Source organism: Pteropus medius, unplaced genomic scaffold (assembly GCF_902729225.1).
Source record: "Pteropus medius unplaced genomic scaffold, Ma_sr-lr_union100, whole genome shotgun sequence".
Classification (NCBI taxonomy): Eukaryota; Metazoa; Chordata; class Mammalia; order Chiroptera; family Pteropodidae; genus Pteropus; species Pteropus medius.
Window position 1 is genome coordinate 19,775,992 of NW_024351729.1, and position 21,930 is coordinate 19,797,921.

Sequence of the window (21,930 nt, forward strand, 5' to 3'; positions counted from 1 at the left end):
AAATAAGGAAGGTAGATCATAAACAGAAAGGGCTTCAAGTTGCTTATGTGTGTCTCAGAGGGCAAAATTCTGCCTGCTGGGGAGAGAAGTTATAAAAAGGTATTCATACCAGTTTTGTTCTTGGATATAACATCCCATATACTTCGGCGTGAACATGGATCAACTCCAGTGGATGGTTCATCCAAAATGACCACCCTCGATCCACCAATGAGAGCTATGGATATGGATAATTTCCTCTTCATTCCTCCTGACAATGTTCCAACTCTCTTATGACGATGGCTATATAGTCCAGTATCTTTTAAAGTCCTTCAAAAATAATGTATGGTAGTTATTTTTTTACAGATAGAACATTTGAATATTGGAAAAAATACAATAAGTACCCTAAATGATAGATATGTAGAAGGAACCATTATATGCTCAGCAAGGTGCAATAAACTATTGAAAATTCATGACATAATTTTCTATTATTTATCATCTAGTTGGAGATACAAAATTAATGTTCAGGAACAACACAGGGAAATATATGGCTCATTATTTTATTCATTCATTTGACAAATATTTTAGAATGTCTTCTGTGTTTTAGGTGCCGGGGGAAAAGAAGCAAGCAGATAATATTCCTACCCATAAAGAGATTATTATCATGTGAGGGTGTATCAGGAGGGATGTAGAGAAAATTCAGTTGATATGTATCAACTGAATTCCCAAGTAAGTTTATAATATGCCCGGTGGTGATAAGTACAATAAAAAATAAAGCAGGGTACATGAGATAAGTAGTGCCTGGGGCATAATATTTTAGGCATTTATTTTATAAATGGTGGTCTCCTCAAAGGTGACATTTCATCAGAGACCAGGAAAGTGGAGAAGTCAAATGGTTCTTTGGGGAAGGCTGCTCTAAGTAGAGGGAACAATAAGTGAGAAGCCCTGAGGCTGGAGCATAATCAAGTGTGCAACTGGGCAGGTGAATGTGGGGAGAGTAGAAAGAAATGAAACAGAAGTGAGACTGGGGGCGGGTCAGGTAGGGCCTCATAGGCTTGGATAAGGACTTTACTAAATTTCACATTGAGTGTAGTGAGAAGCCATTAGAGGGTTTTGCCCTCGGGATGGAATGGTCTGATCTGCAGTTTAAAAAGTCACTCTGGCTGCTCTTTGAAGTATAGGTTGTATAAGGGAGAACAGAAGTGGGAGTCCCATTGGAAGGCTTGGACAAGTAGAATAACCAGTGAAATTAGGAAAAGAGGATTGGAGGCAATCTGGAAACCAGAGTTAAAGAGAGTTTATACAGTTCCTGTATAACTGGCCAGCGAGGACAATGACATTAAATGTATTCAATTCCAGAGAAGTAGAAAAACTGAAAATCAATTGGTCTGTGAGAAAATGTTTTCCATTGGTATTATTACCATAGCTCGAACTTCTCTTTGAGAGGAGTTACCAATGCATGTTCTCATTCCTGTCGTAACTGACCTTTTCACTTCCTCATGCAGCTGCTTTTTAGTCCACTGAGGTACTTTGATGGAGCCATACAAGAGAAGGTGTTCTTTGGTCGTGAGGTAGCTAAACAGGACGTCATGTTGCATGCAGACCCCCATGTTCTTCCGTACGGTGTGTAGGTCTGTTTTGATATCTTTTCCATAAACAAAGATGGTACCTGCTGAGGCCCCAAACAGCCCAGTCAACATGGAACTGGAATAAATGATAAAGTAGGTATGAACCGAGTATTGAAGCTAGATTTTAGAACTAACTATATCTCAGGTGTTAGCAAAAAAAAAAATGTTAAAAGTCTGTCTCCTCAGGCAAGATCAGACTATGAAGTAAAATGATATTAAAAGGGAATAAAAAATAAAAATTACTTTTAAGCTTTTAATAATTTAGAGTGTTGCATAAACATTACATGATGAAGATGATAGTGGTGGTGGTAATAACAGAAACGATCGGGCTTTTTAACTGCCAGTACACTCTCTTCTTCAGCAAATTCATGCTCTTCTTTGGCATCAGATAGTTTCTACGGACTGTTAAGTCTCAAATTTACATCACTAGCCCAGATTTTATCACTCATTTCCAGGCTTGCTTTGTACATCCAACAGGCAATGCCACTTCTCCATGAAGTGTCTTACAGGGTTCTCAAAAGCAACATGTTTAAAACTAGGCTCATGATATTTGTGCTCGAGCCTGTGCCCTCACGAATATCGCCTCCTTCACCATCTGGTAAATCCATACAATGGATGCACAAACCTCAAAAACAGTTGTTTTTGCATCCTCCTCCTAGTGTAGCCTCATAACTCCACCCACAACTTTCCATTTTCCATTGCCATTGTAGTGCAAGACAGCATCGCCACTAGCCTACTGCTGCTGTAGGCTTCTAACTCTACCTCCCCCATGCTCTTTGGTCATCTCCACTCTCTTTCTTCACACTGTGTCCAGAATATTCTTACCTAGATAATTTCTTCTCATCTCTCAGATGGTTAGCAAACTGGACAATTATTTGATATCTATTTTCTTTACTAAATCATAAACTATATGAGGTAAGGAAAAGGACCTGTTTTCTTAAGACTGCTTCGGTACCAAACTAGTGCCTTGCACATAATAGAGCTTCAAGGATTAAATAGGAAATCAATACAATTTGTAGTTCTTCCCAAAAAACTGCATTGAAATATAAATAACGTTTCATTCTTTACATTAAAGGTTTATAGTCAGAAAAATAAAATGGGAACTTTCTCAGCTAAAATTCGACTCTTTAAAAGATTTCTCTAGCTCTTTTCTTCATTGGCCTATTAGAAATCTTGTCTTTTAAGCATTGTATTCTCACTAGAAAGCCAACTGTGAATTTAAACAGGTCATGTAAATGAGAGTGGCTACATGTTCACTCATTTCATAACTTTCCTTTGTCCCTTTTTATTTACCAAAAAAAATTAATTTGAATATGTTTTGGCATTTACTGAATTTACTCATGATGATACTAAATAGGATACCCAGCAACTGACACTTTTTCTTAAATAAAGGTTGAGGCATCAAAAGTAACTTCCAGCTAAACTACGTGGAGCATTGGAGATGAATCACAAAAATCAATCAATCAATCAAAAAAATGTCACTTTAAAAATATTTGAATTTCTTCTCCATTTGGACACAGGAAAGTGCTACTTAAATGAAGAGTGAAAAAGAATAGCTCATGTGTCGCTCCTGTCCTTTTTGATCTATATCTGAAAGCTGATGATTCTTTTCTTTATGAATCGAAGCAAGGGTTCCCTGTGATAGAGCAGAGTATTTAAAATCAAGTTGACATGGTCCAGGATAGAAATGCAAATAAGTCATACATACTAGGCATGTGAGGTAGTATGGATTGGTGGGAACCAGGGATGAACCAGAAAGTAAATGACTCTTTAAGACAAGCATCACAAAAGCCCAACCATTCTCCCAACCCGACTATGTACACAACATCACTCAATCTTCCTTTTATCTAAGAGATGCCAAGAATACTTCTTATTAGAAAACTCCCCTATTTTTAAATATAAGCACTGAATTAAAAATGTTTAAGAAGTACTAGGTGGACCAACACTAGGTGGAACAAATAAACCTAGTTGGTGGGCCTGATCTGGCCTTTGCGCTCACATTTTGGGATCTCTGATTTAAACTCCATCCTACAGTGTGTAAAAGGTGAGGTATCTTAATGCACCTGGGAGACGTAATGACTTTACTTTTTATGAAAGAGGTGAGCAAACACTAAGTAATATGCTTCCGTGACAATAAGTGTCGAAAAGTAACGTACATAGTAGTAGTTTTCCCAGCTCCATTGGGCCCCAGCAACGAAGTAATATGCCCTTCATAAAAGTTCAGATTTAGGTTATCTACAGCAATTTTTGAGCCATAGATCTTTGTGACTCCATGCAGGGCAACCCCAACTGTGAGATCTTTAGGTTCAGGCTCAATGTTGGAAGAAAACATGTATTCAGGACCTGGAGAGAAATCAAGAGAATAAAGTTATAAGCTCACAAAGAAAAGAAATGAAACTAAGGTTAGACTTTTTCTATATAAAAATGCAACCCTCTAAGTAAAAAATAATTCCGGCAACAAATGATCTATTATCACCATCAGTCTCCTCATTTGGTTAAAAAATGAATGACAGGTTTATATGGCCTTTCTCTGTCAGAAAATTAGTTCAAGAATTCAGTATCATTATAATGAAGTCTCCCTTATTCAACAGGTCTCAAATATTCGAAAAACAAGTATAGGGTTCGGTTCTCTAATTGGATAGGATGATACTTATGAAAAAAATGTCTGCAAGGTATAATTTTAGTGTCCAAACCAGCTTAGATCTGTAGTTTATAGAATTGTGTTCATTAATTATTTTCTACACCTCCTTCAGGCATCACAAAAAGACCAGACCACTTATGTGGGTCATTCATACTTTATAAAGATAACACTTCCTTCAGGCATCACAAAAGGACCGCTTATGTGGGTCATTCTTACTTTTAAAGATGACACTACTTATGCAGTGTCAGTAAGACATGAGCTTTAAATTGTCCAGTATTGGTTTTGGGTTATGCTAAATTATCTATACTTGCTACTTGGTTGCTCCTTAGGACTTGTGACAGATGGCTGGAGTTAGGGGTGCAGATCGTGGCCAAAGAAAAACATTTTTCTCTGTGTGAATCTAAGTGGACCACAAAGGGACTTGCAATCTTGGACTAATTAGCACCATATGCTAACCAACTGAACTAATGAGCCCAGAAAAAAACCATAATTTAATTTTTATAAGAGTCCAAATACATATGCATAGACATATTCATCCATGACGAAAAGGATATTTTTACCATTTAGAGAAATACAATTAAAATCACTAGTCAGATAAATTTTATATCACATCTCTCATAATAATACACATTGTTGACCTACTTGTTTTACTGGCAGATGGGTTGGTATTCTGCATCATGATATTAGTAAACATAAGGCCATTGTTCTTCTCATGTTTCACCTCTGCACATCCAAATCGCTCCTTCCAATAGGAAGGTAGGATTGGAAAATACCATGGTGCTGCCATGCCATATGTACCTACAATAAAAATGTGTTACAAAACATAACTATTAGTTGACTGTTAACATTAAGTATTGGAAGCTAAACAATAGAATATTATATATGATTCAGGAAGCAGCTTAATTTTTTTTGATACTATGTGACACTAAAAAGTGGTCTTTGGTTTTCAAAGTAGAGTAAAAAGGATAGCTTTTCTTTTGTTCTTTCCTTTATACACAGCTTCACTGGAGTAAGATTTACTCCTTGTAAGTATAGGGTTAAATGATTTTTAGTAAATTCATAAAGTTGTGCAACCATCACCACAATCCACATATCAGAACTTTTTTCATAACTTCAAAAATTTCTCTCCTGTCCATTTACAGATATTAAATATTGCCTACTCCCACCCCAAATCCTAGGCGATCACTGATTTTATTTCTGTCTCTACATATTTGTCTTTAATAGAAATTTTATATAAATAGTACTCTTTTATTCTTATTTATAGTATCAGAAAAACATACAAATATAAATCAGGCTTAATATAAAAACTACTAAGCACGTTAGACACAATGACCACTTGAGACTCAGGAGGTCGTTTTCCATTAGAATAGGGTAAATGCGCCTTAGAATCAGGAGACTTGGTTTTTGCCTTATACTCCCATTTGGAATAACTGGATTCTGCACATCTTAATTCACCCCATCTTTTAAAGAAATACCAGAGTAGGAATTCACTAGAGCATTATCTCATTATGGAAAATTGTGGCTAGTTTTGGGACTTCAGTATTTCTTTTTTTGGAGATTATATATGGTAAATCAAATAGTAGAAAATGTATATTAGCAGATTTATAATGGGAACAACCATAAAAAGCATGTATTTGTGGGAAGTAGGTTTGTACCTGGGAAAACATTCCTGGTGTACCAAGCAATAAGGAAATAAATGAAAGAGTCAGCTAGAATTAGACAGCACAGCCAGCCAAACGAGGTGGTATCATCCTGAACTGGGGAACTGTACATATTTTCCCACTGAAGACCTAAAAAAGTGAACACATAGATTTATTCTTGGGTGAGATGTATTACAGTTGTTAAAGATAAAATCCAGTTCTAAAGAAAGTGAGCCTACCAATCCCCTGCTCCTCATATCGGGCGATGTACTGACTTGCATAACTGAATGCTGTCGGCGACAGCAGGCTCTGCGGAGAGAATAAACAGCAATGATAGTTTTTGCAGATATCATACATTTCACCCAGAGGGATCTTAATATATTTAAAACTTTGTAGATAAAACTATGTAGATAAAATCATATTAGAAATACAGGGGTCCCTTACCAAGCTCGCTATAACTCTGAAAGAAGAGAAGAGAGACTAGCAGAAAACAAAAGCAGGAAAATTATAATTTAGAAAAGATTTTTCAGAAATCCAAAATCTACATCTAAACTTATTAAGTGTTTCTCAGCAACTTATAAAATAGGCAATTACAAAGAAATATAATGTTAAGACCAAAATCAAATGAAATGTTAAGGCCCAAAAGATGTTTTTACTTCATAAATTGATTTCAGGTAATAGAAGTATTATGAGTAAATGTACTAAAATGTCAATTGATTCAACAACTATTATAGCAACAAAATAAACATTTAAATTTTATTTACACCCAAAGTAGTCCATGTTGGAGGACAGTTATTTATTCTTTCTATTTTATTTATGGAAAGCAAAATTTTAATATGACTTAGTCAATGATAAAGCTTCTGCTTCTCATATTTCATAATCTTAATGCTTTCACTAAAATTCTTAAATTAATTTAGTCCTTTTGAATTAAAAGGCAGAAAAGAATTCAAAATCGATTATGTTCTGTCAGTGCATTTGTTTTTATGCTTGTAAGTTATATTATATGTCATGAAAACCATTAGAATTATTCATATATGAGAATAACTCCAGTAATAGAGGCTTTAAAACATTTAAGGAATTGACCAGAGAGAAGTCAGAATTCTTGATGCTCTTTAAAATGTGATATATTACATTTTAACTGCCACTTCCTTCAGGAACTATTAACAGCATCACATATTATGGTTTTAGAAACTATGGGGAAAATGTTTCCTTTTCATAGTCTTGTGCTTATATGGTATACGACGATGTAGAAAAAATGGACTATTATTAGGATGGTTAAGCTTATTTTGCAATCACTAAGCTTTTAAATTTAGATAAGTGTACTTTCAGTTTGAGAGTCTAAAAATAAAAAAAAGGGTCATTTTTTTCTCACACACTGGCCATTCTGTTGTGACAGGTGACTCACCATGAACACTTTTATTACATAGCTCAGCTCATCATCAACTGTAACCAGAACAATAAACGGGAAAAAGGCAATGATGTAGATGAGGCTTCCAATCAGGGCTGCAATGTTGGTGTTGTTAAAGAAGACACTGATGAGATAGCTCATAGCAATAACTGAGAAGCTGTAGTCCGAAAAATATAGGAACAAAATGAACCCGTTTGTCTTAGGAAGAATATTGCCCAACTTGAGTATAATGATGAGGATGATGATGGTAACCAGTAAAAATCCAACACTCTCTATAAGCCAGGCAAAAAAGTGACTGCAGGAGTTTACACCCATCATCTTCATGTACTGCAAAAAGGAAAAACTGTTAGCTGCTATTTGTTCATGCTTGCTATGTAAAATTAACATGACCATTTATTCCAGCTCATCTTAGATTGCATGCTCCCAGAATGCCCCAATTTAAAGAAATAATAAATGATTTATATGGTGAGGTCCTTTTATAATTTCTTTTTATAACTGGTAGCTGATGTCTCCAGATTAAATTAGTTTAGAGGAGATCATCAAAGTTTATGTTATACCCTGAAGAATTTTACAACATGAGTTTGACATTCACGCAGGCATGGATACTTCGTTGGTAAAAAAAATCGTGGTTTATTTCAAATTCAATGTAGGGCTTGAGATTAAAAAACCACATTTGTTTTTAAACTAAACAATCAGTATTTACATTCCTGGGAGAAACAGAACAGGCCTGATTCCTAAATATTTAAAACACAGAAACTTTGAAGTGTTACTTTCTGCCCTTTGCCACATCTTCCCCATCCTTGAAATCACTGGCAGTCTGGGTCATGTTTGTCATGTGTTTTCCAAAAGACATTCATATACTCAAAATAAACTCATGTATCTTAGATAACCTATATCTCTTTTTCAATTGATATTCCTTAATAACTCAGAGATACTCCTAGAGGCCAAGGCATTTCACCAAGGTAGAAAAACAGATCAGCATGACTTGTTTGTACATTAACTTTAAAGGACTCTGAAAGATATAAAGTTCCCTGGGTCTTAGTTGTCTTGAATTTGGTGATATGTGACATTTGGGGGGAACCTGTGTATCCTGGTTTCTATTTTTAACAATTCATGGTTCATATTAAGCTTATGAATCTAATATTTTATTTAAAAAAGCAAAAGAAATACTCTACTAACTTTATAATCCTCCCCTTTTTAACCTAACTTGGCTAGGAAAAAAATAGGAAAAGTGCTAGGTTTTTTGCTCTGCAAGCAAAAGAGTGAATTTTACTTTCTGCCTTTGCAATATCACATTTTGCTAACTCTGCTGCTCTGGTTGTTACCATGGAAACAACTACCTCACTGCCAACAGTTTAAGCAGCTATGGGCCTTACGCTAATCACCACTGAGAAAAAGCCTCTGACTTTTCCTCTTAACTTTGCCCTTTTCTCACCCACTTTTCTCCCTACTGCTTCTCTCCTCCCAGGCCCTATCAGCCTTTTGTTGTGAAGACTCAATCTATGCTTCCACAGGAATGGAAGTCTGGGTCAAAGTAAAAAAAATCAGCATGGAGTGAAGATTCACTATGGAAGTATCTTCCAATTGCTACTTATCTATCATTAAAAATGAAATTACCTTTTGATGTGAATAAAGACCTCGCAGATCTTATTTTAGAAATTTGTTCCCTGCACTCCAACCCATTTGAGAAAATTTCTGTGTCATGTTTCCTGATTACATTTCAGAAATACTCATCTATTCAAATACGATCATGATATATGAGCTTTTTATTTGTCTTTCTTGCTATTTGTATTTTGTGGTTTTTACTCAGCTTCTGCCTATTGAATATAGTTAAATGAGGAGTTGTGGAACCCATATATCTACTCCAAAGCTGATATTCACCACCTAATTTCAGGTGGCCCATATGAAAAATATTTATCCCCCAATGTATGTCAGTAGGGACAATGTCAATATATTTCACAAAGTGGGTATAAAATATCCAGAATGCATATCAAGAACATGAAATAAAACTGACTCCGTGAGTATACATTTATTTTCCTTCCCTGACAATTGATAGCTGCTGTATAAAACATTTATATATCTATAAAATTCTCCATTCTCCTTGTTAGAAAAGAATTTGACAAAACCCAAAAATCAGGACGAAAGGTGTTTATCGTTGCAATTTTGATTCAAGATCAGATTCCTATTCCCAAGAGTTAGAAAAAGTTGGAGACTGATTATTGATTTTGAATGAAACAAACTGAGTTAGGTGCTTCCAAAAATATTCACTGTTTAACATTCTAGCAGGAAACATCAGTGTTAAACCCGAGGATTTTATGCCATGAGGAGAGCAGCTGTTATGCATAAAGAGTAAGAGCAACGAGAGCGTGTAAGTCATCCATAAATTATCCAGATTCATTGCCAACTCTGTTATAATAAACAAGACCAAACTTGCTGATAGAAGATGGCCCACAAAAAAATGGTTGGCTATGCTTCCTTGGATGTCATTAGTTCCTCAATTTTAGTTCCTCCTCAAAGTGACATGTCAGTTGCCACCTTTGCAATGACAGTCACGTGAATGAAACCTCCAAATCTGCCAGAGCAAGTCATCAATACCTGATAACCTGTTGCTCAAGGAAAAGCCCTCTGGACAGTAGCCAGAATCTGCCCCAGTTTATTAAACAAAACAAAACAAAACAAAACAAAAACAATGAAAATGATTCTGTAAGATTTTGCATAAGTGTGTTTCCACATTCAAGAAAAGCTTATGCACAGGGCTCGACATTAATGCTATCAGGAAAAAAATCATGAATATTCATATATTTGCTTGACAGCAATGTCTTTATTCAATTCAACAAGAATCTCAAGCACTAATTTGTAAGAAATAATATTTTCTACCTCAATTAAAAAATTCTCTTCTCTATATATATACATATACATGTATATATTAGTAAGATATAAAAGATGTGATCATCACTTAGAATGTTCCAAATTCCACTAATGAGATGGATAGTGTATGTCAAGAAACCATAAAAATTGTCTACAGTGAAGCTCCAAAGGACTAAAAATCCTTGCATAATTCTTGGTAATATCTCTGCAGGTCACAGATGTTTTAGGTTACCTGTCTAAACTGAAGAAGAACAAACTCTAAAATTTTGTCTCCAACTGAATATAAGCACTGAAATCCCCATAAAAAAATTTATATTAAATCAAATAGATAAAACTAACCCATTAATCAAGAAAATAAAGTGAAAAAATACTCTTCATATATTACAAAAGTAACTTTTATAGAGCTTTAATATTTTAATTTTTAAAAATGAGAAATGTAAAACAGAACCTAATTCAAAGACACTTTGAAGTATTTAAAAGAAAACTACAGGCTTAATTTTATCGATAAACTTATTCGTCATTAATTTTTATCCTAATTTCTTCAGCAAGTTAAAAGAATTTACTGGAGTCATACCATAAAAAGGTCAAGGATGGATAGTTTCATTGAAATAAAAACTAACTTGGTTTTCTTGCTCAGATTCGAGAAGAATCACAGCAGAAAAAGGTCATTTTTTTCTACCTTTTGATTTAATTTGTAATGAGAAGGAAATAGAGAGTGGTAGCTTTAGGCCTTAACTGAATATTAAAAAGATGATATTAAAAAGTGATTTTGAATCTCTGATAACCTAAGAGATTATCTATTATCATCTTCAAAAGTCCTGTGAGTCTATGTTACTAAAATAAGATTTTGAGAAGAAAGGTAATTATGATATGGAAAAGGATTGATTAGAAGTCAAAACACTTCAGTTCTAGCCCCAGATTTACTCTTAGTAAGCTCCATAATTTTCAGCAGGTCACCTCTCACTTTCTGGGATCAGCCTTTTTATCTTTAAAGGGGAAGAGGTTAGTTTAAAACTGTGGACAGTGGAGGGAGGCTGAACAGGAGGCCCTGGGAATATACTACTCATTCCATACCTGCTTCCATTCATCTCACAAATAAACTATATTCCTTCGAATTTAGGACACCACTGATTTTAAGATGTGCCATTATTTCACATGCAACCAAGAAGGAAAAAACACTGTCAGATAAATTATAACACCCTATCAAATGCGTCCCAATTACAGAGGCTTTAAAATGTGAAGAAAAAAATCATTATCTTAGAACTGATAAAATATGGATAATTGAACGCCTCCGCTGTTATGGCCGTGAGAGAGCGACATTCTGGAAATACAGTGCTGAGTAAAGTTGTCATGATAACACTCAGAAAGTTTAAGGGATTGGGCCCAAGCGAATATGAACTGGAAGACTCAAAGCCCGAGTCTCTGATTCCAAGTTCAGTGGTCTTTCATTATATGGCTTTGACCCCCAGGTTCGGGTGGTGAAATTTTGAAAGTAGATGCCTAAAAATGAAGACATAGAGCTACCAAACAGAAACTGGTTCATCATTAAAAATGCCTTTCATGCCTTCAATCAAGACAGCACTCTTCATCATGCTTTGATATATTTTGAATATCAAAGAAGATATTCTTTGATAGAAGCACTTAGAAAGCATAATCTTCAAACACAAAATAATACAGTGTATGTTTTTTATGTGTATATATACATATGTGTATATTACATATATATCATGTATATATGTGTATAAAACACATATATTTACTATGTGTTTCAACCACAAATAGTATTTTTAAAGTAGATATTTATTTTGAAGTAGAAAATAACTTAGTTTTCATCACAGTTTTCTACTTCAAACTTTTCTTTTAACCTATCAAGATTCACTTTTGAATACCAGGAATCTGAAAGAAAAATATAATGTAGGAGCTTGCAACCCAGATTATGGTCCAGGGCATGGATTCGAGCTTCTAAAATGGAATTAAGAAACCATTGCACACAATCTTGAATACAACAGGACTCAAACAAGTTTATGGGATATTTCCCAAATCGTAACTGAAATATAAAAATGAAGATGAGAGGATCAACGAGAATTCAAATAGAAAAGGTAAGAAATATAGGTTCAAACTTTAGGACAACCCTGAAAGCCTGATGCTGAACTAACAAAAATGTGAGGCAGTAACTTGTACTTAGTAAGGAAAAATAATCAATTGCTCAGAAGCATTGGCAAAGTAAGCCTGAAAAGTACAAGTGGACTAACAGATTACCTAATCTCATTATTTCAGATTGTGCACCAGTCTTGAAATGTTTCTTGTTGTTTTTCTTTTTCAGTCATGAGTGTAAGAATGGACTCATTACAGAATGAACAGATAAAATAATTTCTATTTCAATACAATTCAAGAATCACACAATGCTTTTACATAAATTCTAAAAAGAAGTTCGATATTTTGGATTTGAGAACAATGATGAAGAATATGCTCAAGAAGAGATCATGCTTTGCATCCTAGATCCTGTCTTCTATTGTTATTATTCTAATAACATTATTCTAATAATTATTGTTATTATTCTAATAACATGAAACTCTTAGTCTATAAATCATGAGCTAGTGGGAGATAGAGAAAGAGGTAATTGAAGGAGACAAGGGATACTGGGAAGAAAATTTGCCTTTTGAGAGCTGAAACAAGCCATATGTCAATGTCTGTGTTTATGTCTTTCTATATCCTATATCATCTCTCTCTTGCTATTTCTATCTCCATCTCCATCTCCATCTCCATCTCCATCTCCATCTCCATCTCATCCTCCATCTCCATCTCCATCTCCATCTCCATCTATCTCTATCTATCTCTATATCTACAGTTGACCCTTGAACAACTACAACTCAGGTTTTAACAGCATGGATCCACTTACATGCAACTTTTTTTCAATATACAGTCTGCCCTCTGTTTCACTGGGTTTCACATCTCCAAATTCAACCAACCGTGGATGTAAAATAGTATTTTTGATCTGCGGTTAGTAATCTGCTGATACAGAAGGCTGACTATGTGCATTAATCTACACCATTTTATATAAAGGACCTGAGCATCGGAAGTTTTGGTATCTGTGGGGGTCTGGAACCAATCCCCCACGGATACTACGGAACCACTAAAGTTTTGAAGGAGTCAAAAGTCATAGGCAGATTTTCAACTACATGGGGGTTGGTATCCCTAACACCCTCATTATTTAAGGGTCAACTGTATATCTATATTAATATTTTTCTTTGGACTCATTTAGGTACCATGCCAACAATCTTCTTGCTTTAATAGTATTGTTTTTATTATTTAAACTTATTCTGTTAGATCCTAAATCCTACAGGTAACTTCTTGGGCAAAAATTACTCTTAGGATCATAAATTGTACTTAGATTTTATTCAAAATTATTCAGATTTCATTGTTTAGAAGCTCTTATAAAATAACTTCTATATAACATTTTGGGAAAATAAATATCATCTTACCAGCTGCTTTTATGATGCATAAAATATTTTTCTAATTCATAAAATATGGCTCAGGCTTTCTGAGTTTATATAGGCACAATGAAAATCATAGTAATAATTATTATAAAATATATGTTTTTTATAATAAGAAGAGATTCTCAACATACCTCATGAAGCCGGAGGTCTTTCTCATAAACAAGCTTTTTTACAAATGCAGCTATAAATACAACCCAGGCAACCATGAGCACAATTGGAAGAGAATAAGAGACACTGGTTAGGAAGCTGTAAAAAAACAAAAACAAACAAACAAACAAAAAAAATCCAGTGACCAAAATGAATGTTATACTTGCAGATTATAATATGTAAAGAACACATTCATCCTTACACTGAAATTATACTCCTGTTTTGAAATTGAGAATAATCATTAATATTATTCCTTTATTTATGAAGTGTGAAACTGACTTAACAGTGGCCCCATGATTTTCTTGCCGTAATGTTGCCAGAATCAAAAACAGCTCTGGATTGCTAGATAAAATTGCCATATTATTTAAAATGTGTTTGAGTATGCCCTGTCCAGGAAAATAATTATTGTATAGATATAATTTCAAGGCTCACAACACTTCTGCCTAAACTAAATTCTTATCTAAAAGGTAGATTTAAAATTAGATGATAATTGGTTTATCTAGCTAAAAGCTATATCTTCTCAAATTACTGTATTTCTCTACTCTTTGGAAGCTCATAGTGATTATTAAAACTAAATTTCCCCAAATAAAATAAAACTCAAAACATTCCATTTAAAATACAGACAAATAACTTGGATTCCTCAAAATAATGCTTCAGGAGATGTTTTATAAATAGTATAAAAATGTCTTTTCCAGTAATGTGCTAACTGGAGGGTCACTGGAAACTTCATCAGGATCCAAATACACTTCTGAGTGGCCTGCTCATGATACCTGAAAGTTCAAATGCAGTGTTTCTCAAATTTGAGCATGCATCAGAACCACATACAAAGCTTATTGCCCCACCCAAAAGCTTCTGATCTGTTACATCTGGGGTGGGGTAAGGAATTTGCATGTTAGACTATTTCCCAGGTGATGCTGATGCTGTTGGTCCAGGGACTGTACTTTGAAAACTATGGCTTCCTACATTAGCCTCCTTCCTATGGGCTAAGGCAAACAAATAGTTTTAAATGAGATAAACTCTAAATTGATCTGTTTTGCATATTAGGCTCCATTGAAGCTTTTACTTGGAGTAAGGACTAAAGCCATTTCCTTTTTAATCGATAAGGCTAAGGAATTACCTTCAAGTTCTCCATGAAAAATGCAAATATTAATGGAACATGACATCACCATCATTCATTCTCGCTTTAGCATCAGAAGTGTATCACCATCATAGATATGCAGGGGGATTTTTTGTGGGGGAAGAGTGAGGGTTGGGCCATATCCAATTTTTTTTTGTTCCTGGAAAACTGTCTGGCATAGGAAGGCACTTAAAGAATATTTGTGGAATGAATTTGACCTTGACTCAGGTCCAGCCTCAATGCTGTTTCTGGCTCTGAAATTAGGCAAAAGCCCTCATTTATTAATAACAAATCCCCTGTAATGTTTCTTTCAAGTGAGTGTGTATTTTAAGTTCGGTAGAGGATAAAGGATAAAATTCTGGTCTTGTAATTGAAGGACCAGTGAGGTGCCACCTGTACAACTTAGGACAAGATACTTAACTTTTCTGAATTTTAGTTTTTTTTCCTCTGGAAAATATGGCTGATAATACCTGTCTCCATTTACCTCAGGAAGTTGTTGGGTGGGACAAATGAAATAATATGTGTGAAAGCACTTTGTATTCAACAAAGAGTTTCTATGTATATATAAGGCATTATGATCATACTCCCATAAAGAATTCAGAGTATATTTACTTTTTTTCTTAAAAGAAACATCCAGGTACTCACCATCCCAGATACCAAAATTTACAAGGGGAAAAAAATGTGAGCAAGAAAATAGATGAGAATTTTCATTTAATTGAACCCACGGGTCTTTGCTATTCACGCAAGCCTTTGCAGTTCACACATGGTTCAGGCTGCAAGGTCCTGACTGGCCTTCACAATAAGCAGCTCACCTTGACAACCCATTGAAGAAATTCTCACCTGTCTGCCCATATCACTGCTGCACAAAGGGTTACATAACCTCATCTTCTCTATAGTTCTTGAAGCAGCCAAGGGAGACAGAGCATCAATAGAAAGAAAAAAGGCGGGGCGGGGGGCAGCATCCAGAAGCATCTGAATTGTATATAAACTGCAATAACTGGGCTGAATAACAGGTACAGTTCCTTTAAAGTAATGTTCAGCCTCAAGCTTTTGTGTAGGATGAGCTTAAAAAATGTTGTACTCCAGCCTTATTTTTATGTATGTATTTATTCACTTTTACCATGGTCAAAGTGATACCTGACAGGCAGATTTCTTGAACATTCCAATTCAATTGTCTAAAAGCATAATCTTTACATTTTTTGTTCATTTAGCAAAAACACTTTAGATAAGGTTTCTTAGCAAGTGGACTGATAGTACATAACATAGTTTTAGATGGCATAATATTTATTTTAGAGAGTTGATCAATGATTTGTCCCATCAAATTTTTCTTTAAAATTAACTATGCGCTCACAGATTTTTAAGCAAATATGAGAGTTGGAAAATAATTTTAAGATTGTCTTATTCAACTCCCTCATTTGCTGAGAGAAAAGTAAGACCAGCTGGGAGTAGGTAACATTAAAAATCATCCAACGATGATCTCAAGTCTGGAGTCCAATTCTCCAAATTCTGGAGACCAAGTCTTTGGAATACTAAGAGTTATGATAAGGAAAACATGGATCATTTGGTAAGATGTTCCCATCATTTTGGTAACGAAGAGGAGCTACAGTAGAATGGTGCTCTATAGTGTGAACTCTACCATGGAAACCAGCATTGACAAAGGTTTGCCAAACATTATGCCTTTCTCTTGATACAGGTGAATGAATGGACATAAATGAGTTCTCAAAAAAGTGGTTGACTATTAACAAGGGCTAGAAGTGCACAGACTTACTTGTCTTTCATGTAGCAGGGATAAGGAATTGCCTGGACCTGGACTGCTATTTCCTGAGAGTTCCTTCCAGTCTGCAATTCAATGATTGCTCTTTCAATATTATCTTGTAAATAAACAAAAGCCCTGCCATAGATCTGATTGTGTGATGGAGAATTATGCGGTCCTGGGGCCCAAATCTTGGTTCTTATGTTTCTCGTCGTCTGTGAGGTCTTAAGACTCATGCGGATGGTATATTTTATGACAGGAGGAAGAGAGACATCTTCAGAGTCATAGCCTCTGTGTTGGCTTCTGTTAGAAGGAAGCTTGAAAATAACACCTAAAAATAAAGTGGCAACAACAGCAGAAAGGTTATTTTATGGTTGACATTATTCATTGTTTGGAGGGTATGCATGGGAGAGGCCAAACACAGGTAATCAAGTTAGTAATGTGATAGTAAGTTTGAGCTCCTAATTGATAGAAAAAATGGCTAATTGAGAGTGACATACTCAGAGATTCAAAGCAAGAGTTCGAGGATATAATCACAAACTAAATGGCTAGATTAAACATATCACTCTAAGCCACTTACTGAAATTACACACACACACACACACACACACACACACACACACACACACACACACATTAAAATACATAATCTTGACTGATTATGAGGATGGGCCCGACTTTACCGTGTAACTATGTAATCCTTTTCAGTCTTAATTTTAGCTGTACCAACAAAGTTATACATTTGTGAAAGGCTCCTCAGACGATATGGTTGGTTGACTACATGAAAGGTTCTTGTTTCTAAGGACATCAGAGGGGACAGTGACCCCCCCAGACTATTTTTCTGAGTTCTGGATGAAAGAGGTGAGGGAAGAATTTGGCCAATTTTAGTACAAAGAGAAGCTCAAACTCTAGTAGACTAACACTTACTTCCAAAGAGTTCGTTGCTTTTGTAGAGTCTTTTAGCCTCTCTCTCCATTTCATCTACACTTTTTGCTGCCTGAATACGATCATATAATACACAGGAAGAAATATTTACTGTAAGGGAAGACAGTGTATTGAGATGATTGATGAGGTCAATGCTGTTCTCCAGTTTCAGCCTTAGAATATCTAAAGCAAAGCAAAACAGACAAAAAACACATTATAATATAATTTAATGTCGTTTCTAGTAGTAATGAGACAAAATATTGAAATTTTGGTTAAGTATATTAAACTAGATTATAAAGAATAGAAAGTTGTAGAATTTACTTTAAAAATGTCTAGTACTCTATATCTAGAAAAATGTGTCCAGTGAGCAAATATTCATTGAGAATGTTGAGCTAATTACAAATACAGTAAACTCAATTTTAAAGAATGAGACAAGCTAACTTAAAAGTATATTCTGCTATGATTTAATTAACTGAAGACTAAACATGAATAATCAAAAAATCTATCTATATGTAGTTAGGAAAAAAACTATAAATTAGAGATGAAATTTTGAATAAACAGTAATGCCTGCTTTGTTCAGGGAATGTGAGTGAAAGAATTTAAACAAAGGAAAGTCTATGCAGAGTGTGTAGAATGAATAAACTATATAATTCAATAAGTTGTGCTACAGAATCATTTCTTTGGAAACTGAGAATCTGTGCCACATACTTACAATTTTCTAATATTATTTGATTTAAAACTGTATGTGGGTTATCTCTATAATATATGTATTTATGCTAGATAAAACAATCAAGATTTTATTTCAGGTAATTACTCTGGAAGAGCATTTAATTGCTCTTCGATTTCATGATTTCTTATGAGGAAATCAACTGAGACAAAGGGTAAATATGAAATTGCAATTTAATAAATCACTTGGCCAATTAAATTTTCACTGACTTGATCATCATGAATCTTGAGAAGACTGTTTATATCATAAATCCCTCCTCACTGAACCCAAACAGGTCTCTTCCATTGTCTAATATAAAACCAAATTTTGCACAGAAGGCAAGTTCTTAAATTTCTTAGAATTTAAAGTGAAATGTTTTGCTTGATATAGATGCTGGTGGGGGAGGGTAAAATTGTGGTTGAACAGTGGCCCCCAGTGGCCATTGGAAATCAATAAAACACCAAGGATTCTTTAGAAATGCTGGTAAACAGAATCAAATAAGAGCTGTGAGGGTCAGTGCCTCCCAAATTCAAACTATACAACCTCTTAGATATTATGTTACATATACAATTACACAGACATCAAGTCTTGCTGCTGTGTTCATTTTAGTCTTATTTTATTATAAAAATCGTCTCCTACATCTAAAGTTATGAATGATAAAATAACTTTATTTTATTTACAAGAACTTTGTAGTATATCTCTGATATTTTGATTCAATGGTTTCTTACTCAAATAGTACTTTTAGAGAATAAATCGCTAACATCTTTCTTTAATCAAACTGGGCTATCATAAAGTGCATACAGTTATATACACTGTATAGTATAAATGTAGGCATGATTCTTCCCCACTGATTTGCAACCTAAGGCACTATGTACCTGTAGCTCCAGAGAAGAGGAGGGACATTTGCTTTACTGCTGCCAAATTCTGATGTTCTCAATCCCTTTCTCTACCAGTGGTTGCATAGCAACGGTGAATCAGACAGACTGAATTAGATGTCTTGCAACTCTTCGGTTGAAGGTGGGGATGTGGCAGAGGGAATGCATAAGTTCAGACAGCTTCCTTTGATCCTCTATGGCCTGTTCCTTTTAAATGACCGTGAGAGGAGAATCCAACCAGACTACTGATTTAGGTTTATTTCCTTTTGAGTCTTCGCATTACTTTTGTTTTGCTTTTGCTAACTCTATAACCTCTTCCAGTTACATTCTGGGTTAGTCAGAGTAATACTGAAGCCAGAGGAGATAAAATGGTAATGTAATCAGAAATAAACCATTTTATCTTTCTTTGTTCTTCAAGGACCTGTTTTTCCTCAAGCTAGCACACACAAAAAAAGTGTCCTTACTTCTAGCAACCCACCAACCTACCTATTATTGTAGGAAAAGCTGCACTTACATAGAATATATTGCATTATAATTATGGAAACTTACAACAGACACTGGGTAGCCAAATAATCATTACTACTTGTAATTATACAACTAACTGGGAAGAAGATGGACAGAGATATAGGCAGGATTTTATTTTTCTTTGAAAAACTGGCTAGAAACCAAATATGGAAGAAAAGGAAAAGAAGTTCTCATATGGAACAATGTTTTTCACATTTCCGATATGACTAGTGAATAACAGTGTAAATCTGGACTCACCGAGTTCATCTATCTGTTTCAATAGTTCAACAGCATCAAGTCCCACGGAGAATTTTACAAACACTTGCACAAAGGGGTTCCTGAGAGTGTTCTAACAAGTAATAATAGGAAATCCATTTCAGTACAAGAAGAAAACATGTTAATCATTGTCTCTCTAATAATACCCACAGTGAAATGCAGTAGCCACTACTAGATATTGTTATCAATGTACCAACTTGCAAAGGCTTGCATACAAATTTTTGAGAAAGAAAGAGTTGGTATGTGGCTGGTAATGGCTTGAAAGGCTGGGCTTTTGCTTGTTTATAGACACAGATTGGTCAGCACGTGAAAGTGCCCAGATATGACCATAATAATCAACATTAGGAAATTATATTCAATTTAATGGTCTTTTTTCCTATGGCTATTATAGCATTTGTTTTTAACATATGGTATACACAATTTTGATGGTTCATGGTTGAATTTTGTTCAACTGAAACAAAAACAACTTTTAAAAATTGTGATATCTACATGCATTTGACATTACAACTCATTTGTATACTAGTTCTACCAATTTCTGGCTGTGAAGCTTTCAGCAAGCACTCGGCTTTTTCCAGCTGAAGGTTACTTTTCTTTAAAGTAGGGATGAATGACCATTCTTACCAGAATAGCCAAATGTAAATTATTATAATATTATTTTATATTGTAATAAGTATAACCATGTGAACATGGAAAAATAAATATGATAAAATTTTAAATTATATATGTAGAAGGACTAAAATTTTTAAAATAAAACATAACTTTTAAAATATGAAGGCTTTTATAATTATCTTCAAATTAGGAGATATAACTTCTAAAACTGTAGAAGTACTACTCAGTAATACTTATTGAGGTCCTACTATGTGCTGGGCACTGTCTAATAAAGTTTTCCTTGATTTTCTCAGTTTTCGATAACACCTGTGGTGTTTTTATTATCCCCAGTGAACAGATAGCAGAGTTAGAACTAAAAGAACTGCGTAAATTCCCTTAGGGAGCCACAATACGAGCCAAGGGGAAAGTTGAAGGGAAAAAATTCAAATCGATTAAAAAAATATTTATTCATCTTAGTGTAAATTCATGACCAGTTTTTATGTGAGCTAGGCTTAAGTTGGTTGTTCCTTTAGAAGATAGTTCAGTATCACTTATTATTTTGTCCTTCTTAACAATATCTTCTGTTTTGTTATCATAGAAATAAATGATTGAGAATAACATGTATTAATAGAACATACATATATAATGGAATTAATTTAATAAATTTGTAGCTGTTGAGGGGTCTAAGAGTAGTTGGTACCGTGCAGACCAATGGCTGTCACACAGATATAAACCATGATAACCGGAGTCCTTTAAAATCTAGTTACCAGGAATTAACTGATGCATCATGGAAAATCTGAATCAGAGCATTACCAATAGGCAAAGCACTGCACTAGCTGCAATTTAGAGATGACCCATTGAACCTATTTCCATTTTCCCATTACTCTTTTCATAGTCAGTCCTCTCTCTGATTTATAATACTATTTTTAAATGCTTCTACACATACGATCTTCACAAGTCTATGAAGTGGTTATCATTTTGGATATTCACAAACTTCAAATCAGTATTTTAAGGCATTGGCCTAAGGGTTCACAAGGGCAAACCCAGGTCTTGGTACAAAAGTGTGAAACTTCAAATTCTGTGCACATTTGCAGAAATAAATTTGTCCTCAATCATTGAGAATAATAATTTATTTTGTTCTAGAACAGAATGAAGATACTTTCAGTAGATGATGATCACTTTGTGGACATGGTCACAGAGTTTCTTAGTAAATGACTACACTTGGGAACTATAATGAATAGGTCATGTCCTTTGCTAATTTACTACTTTAGCCAATAAAACTTTCCTTAATAAAATAACATGTGTTTTTTTTTTAATTTGTTTACAGAAAAAAAGTTTTGGAAGAGTAATCTCCCACTTACGAATATACATATACCAATAGA

The 21,930-nt window shown here is 34.6% G+C and overlaps 1 protein-coding gene across 1 annotated transcript in view; it reads right to left on the minus strand.

Moving 5' to 3' along the window:
• Positions 1-21,930, minus strand: part of ABCA12 (ATP binding cassette subfamily A member 12) — a 162,883-nt gene that overhangs the window by 35,522 nt on the left and 105,431 nt on the right. The window contains 12 exon segments of the mRNA XM_039844712.1: positions 110-306; positions 1,462-1,680; positions 3,761-3,947; positions 4,897-5,043; positions 5,901-6,035; positions 6,125-6,194; positions 7,291-7,620; positions 13,790-13,904; positions 16,691-17,006; positions 17,603-17,782; positions 19,943-20,092; positions 20,469-20,550. Of these exon segments, the coding sequence (XP_039700646.1) occupies positions 110-306; positions 1,462-1,680; positions 3,761-3,947; positions 4,897-5,043; positions 5,901-6,035; positions 6,125-6,194; positions 7,291-7,620; positions 13,790-13,904; positions 16,691-17,006; positions 17,603-17,782; positions 19,943-20,092; positions 20,469-20,550 (2,128 nt within the window).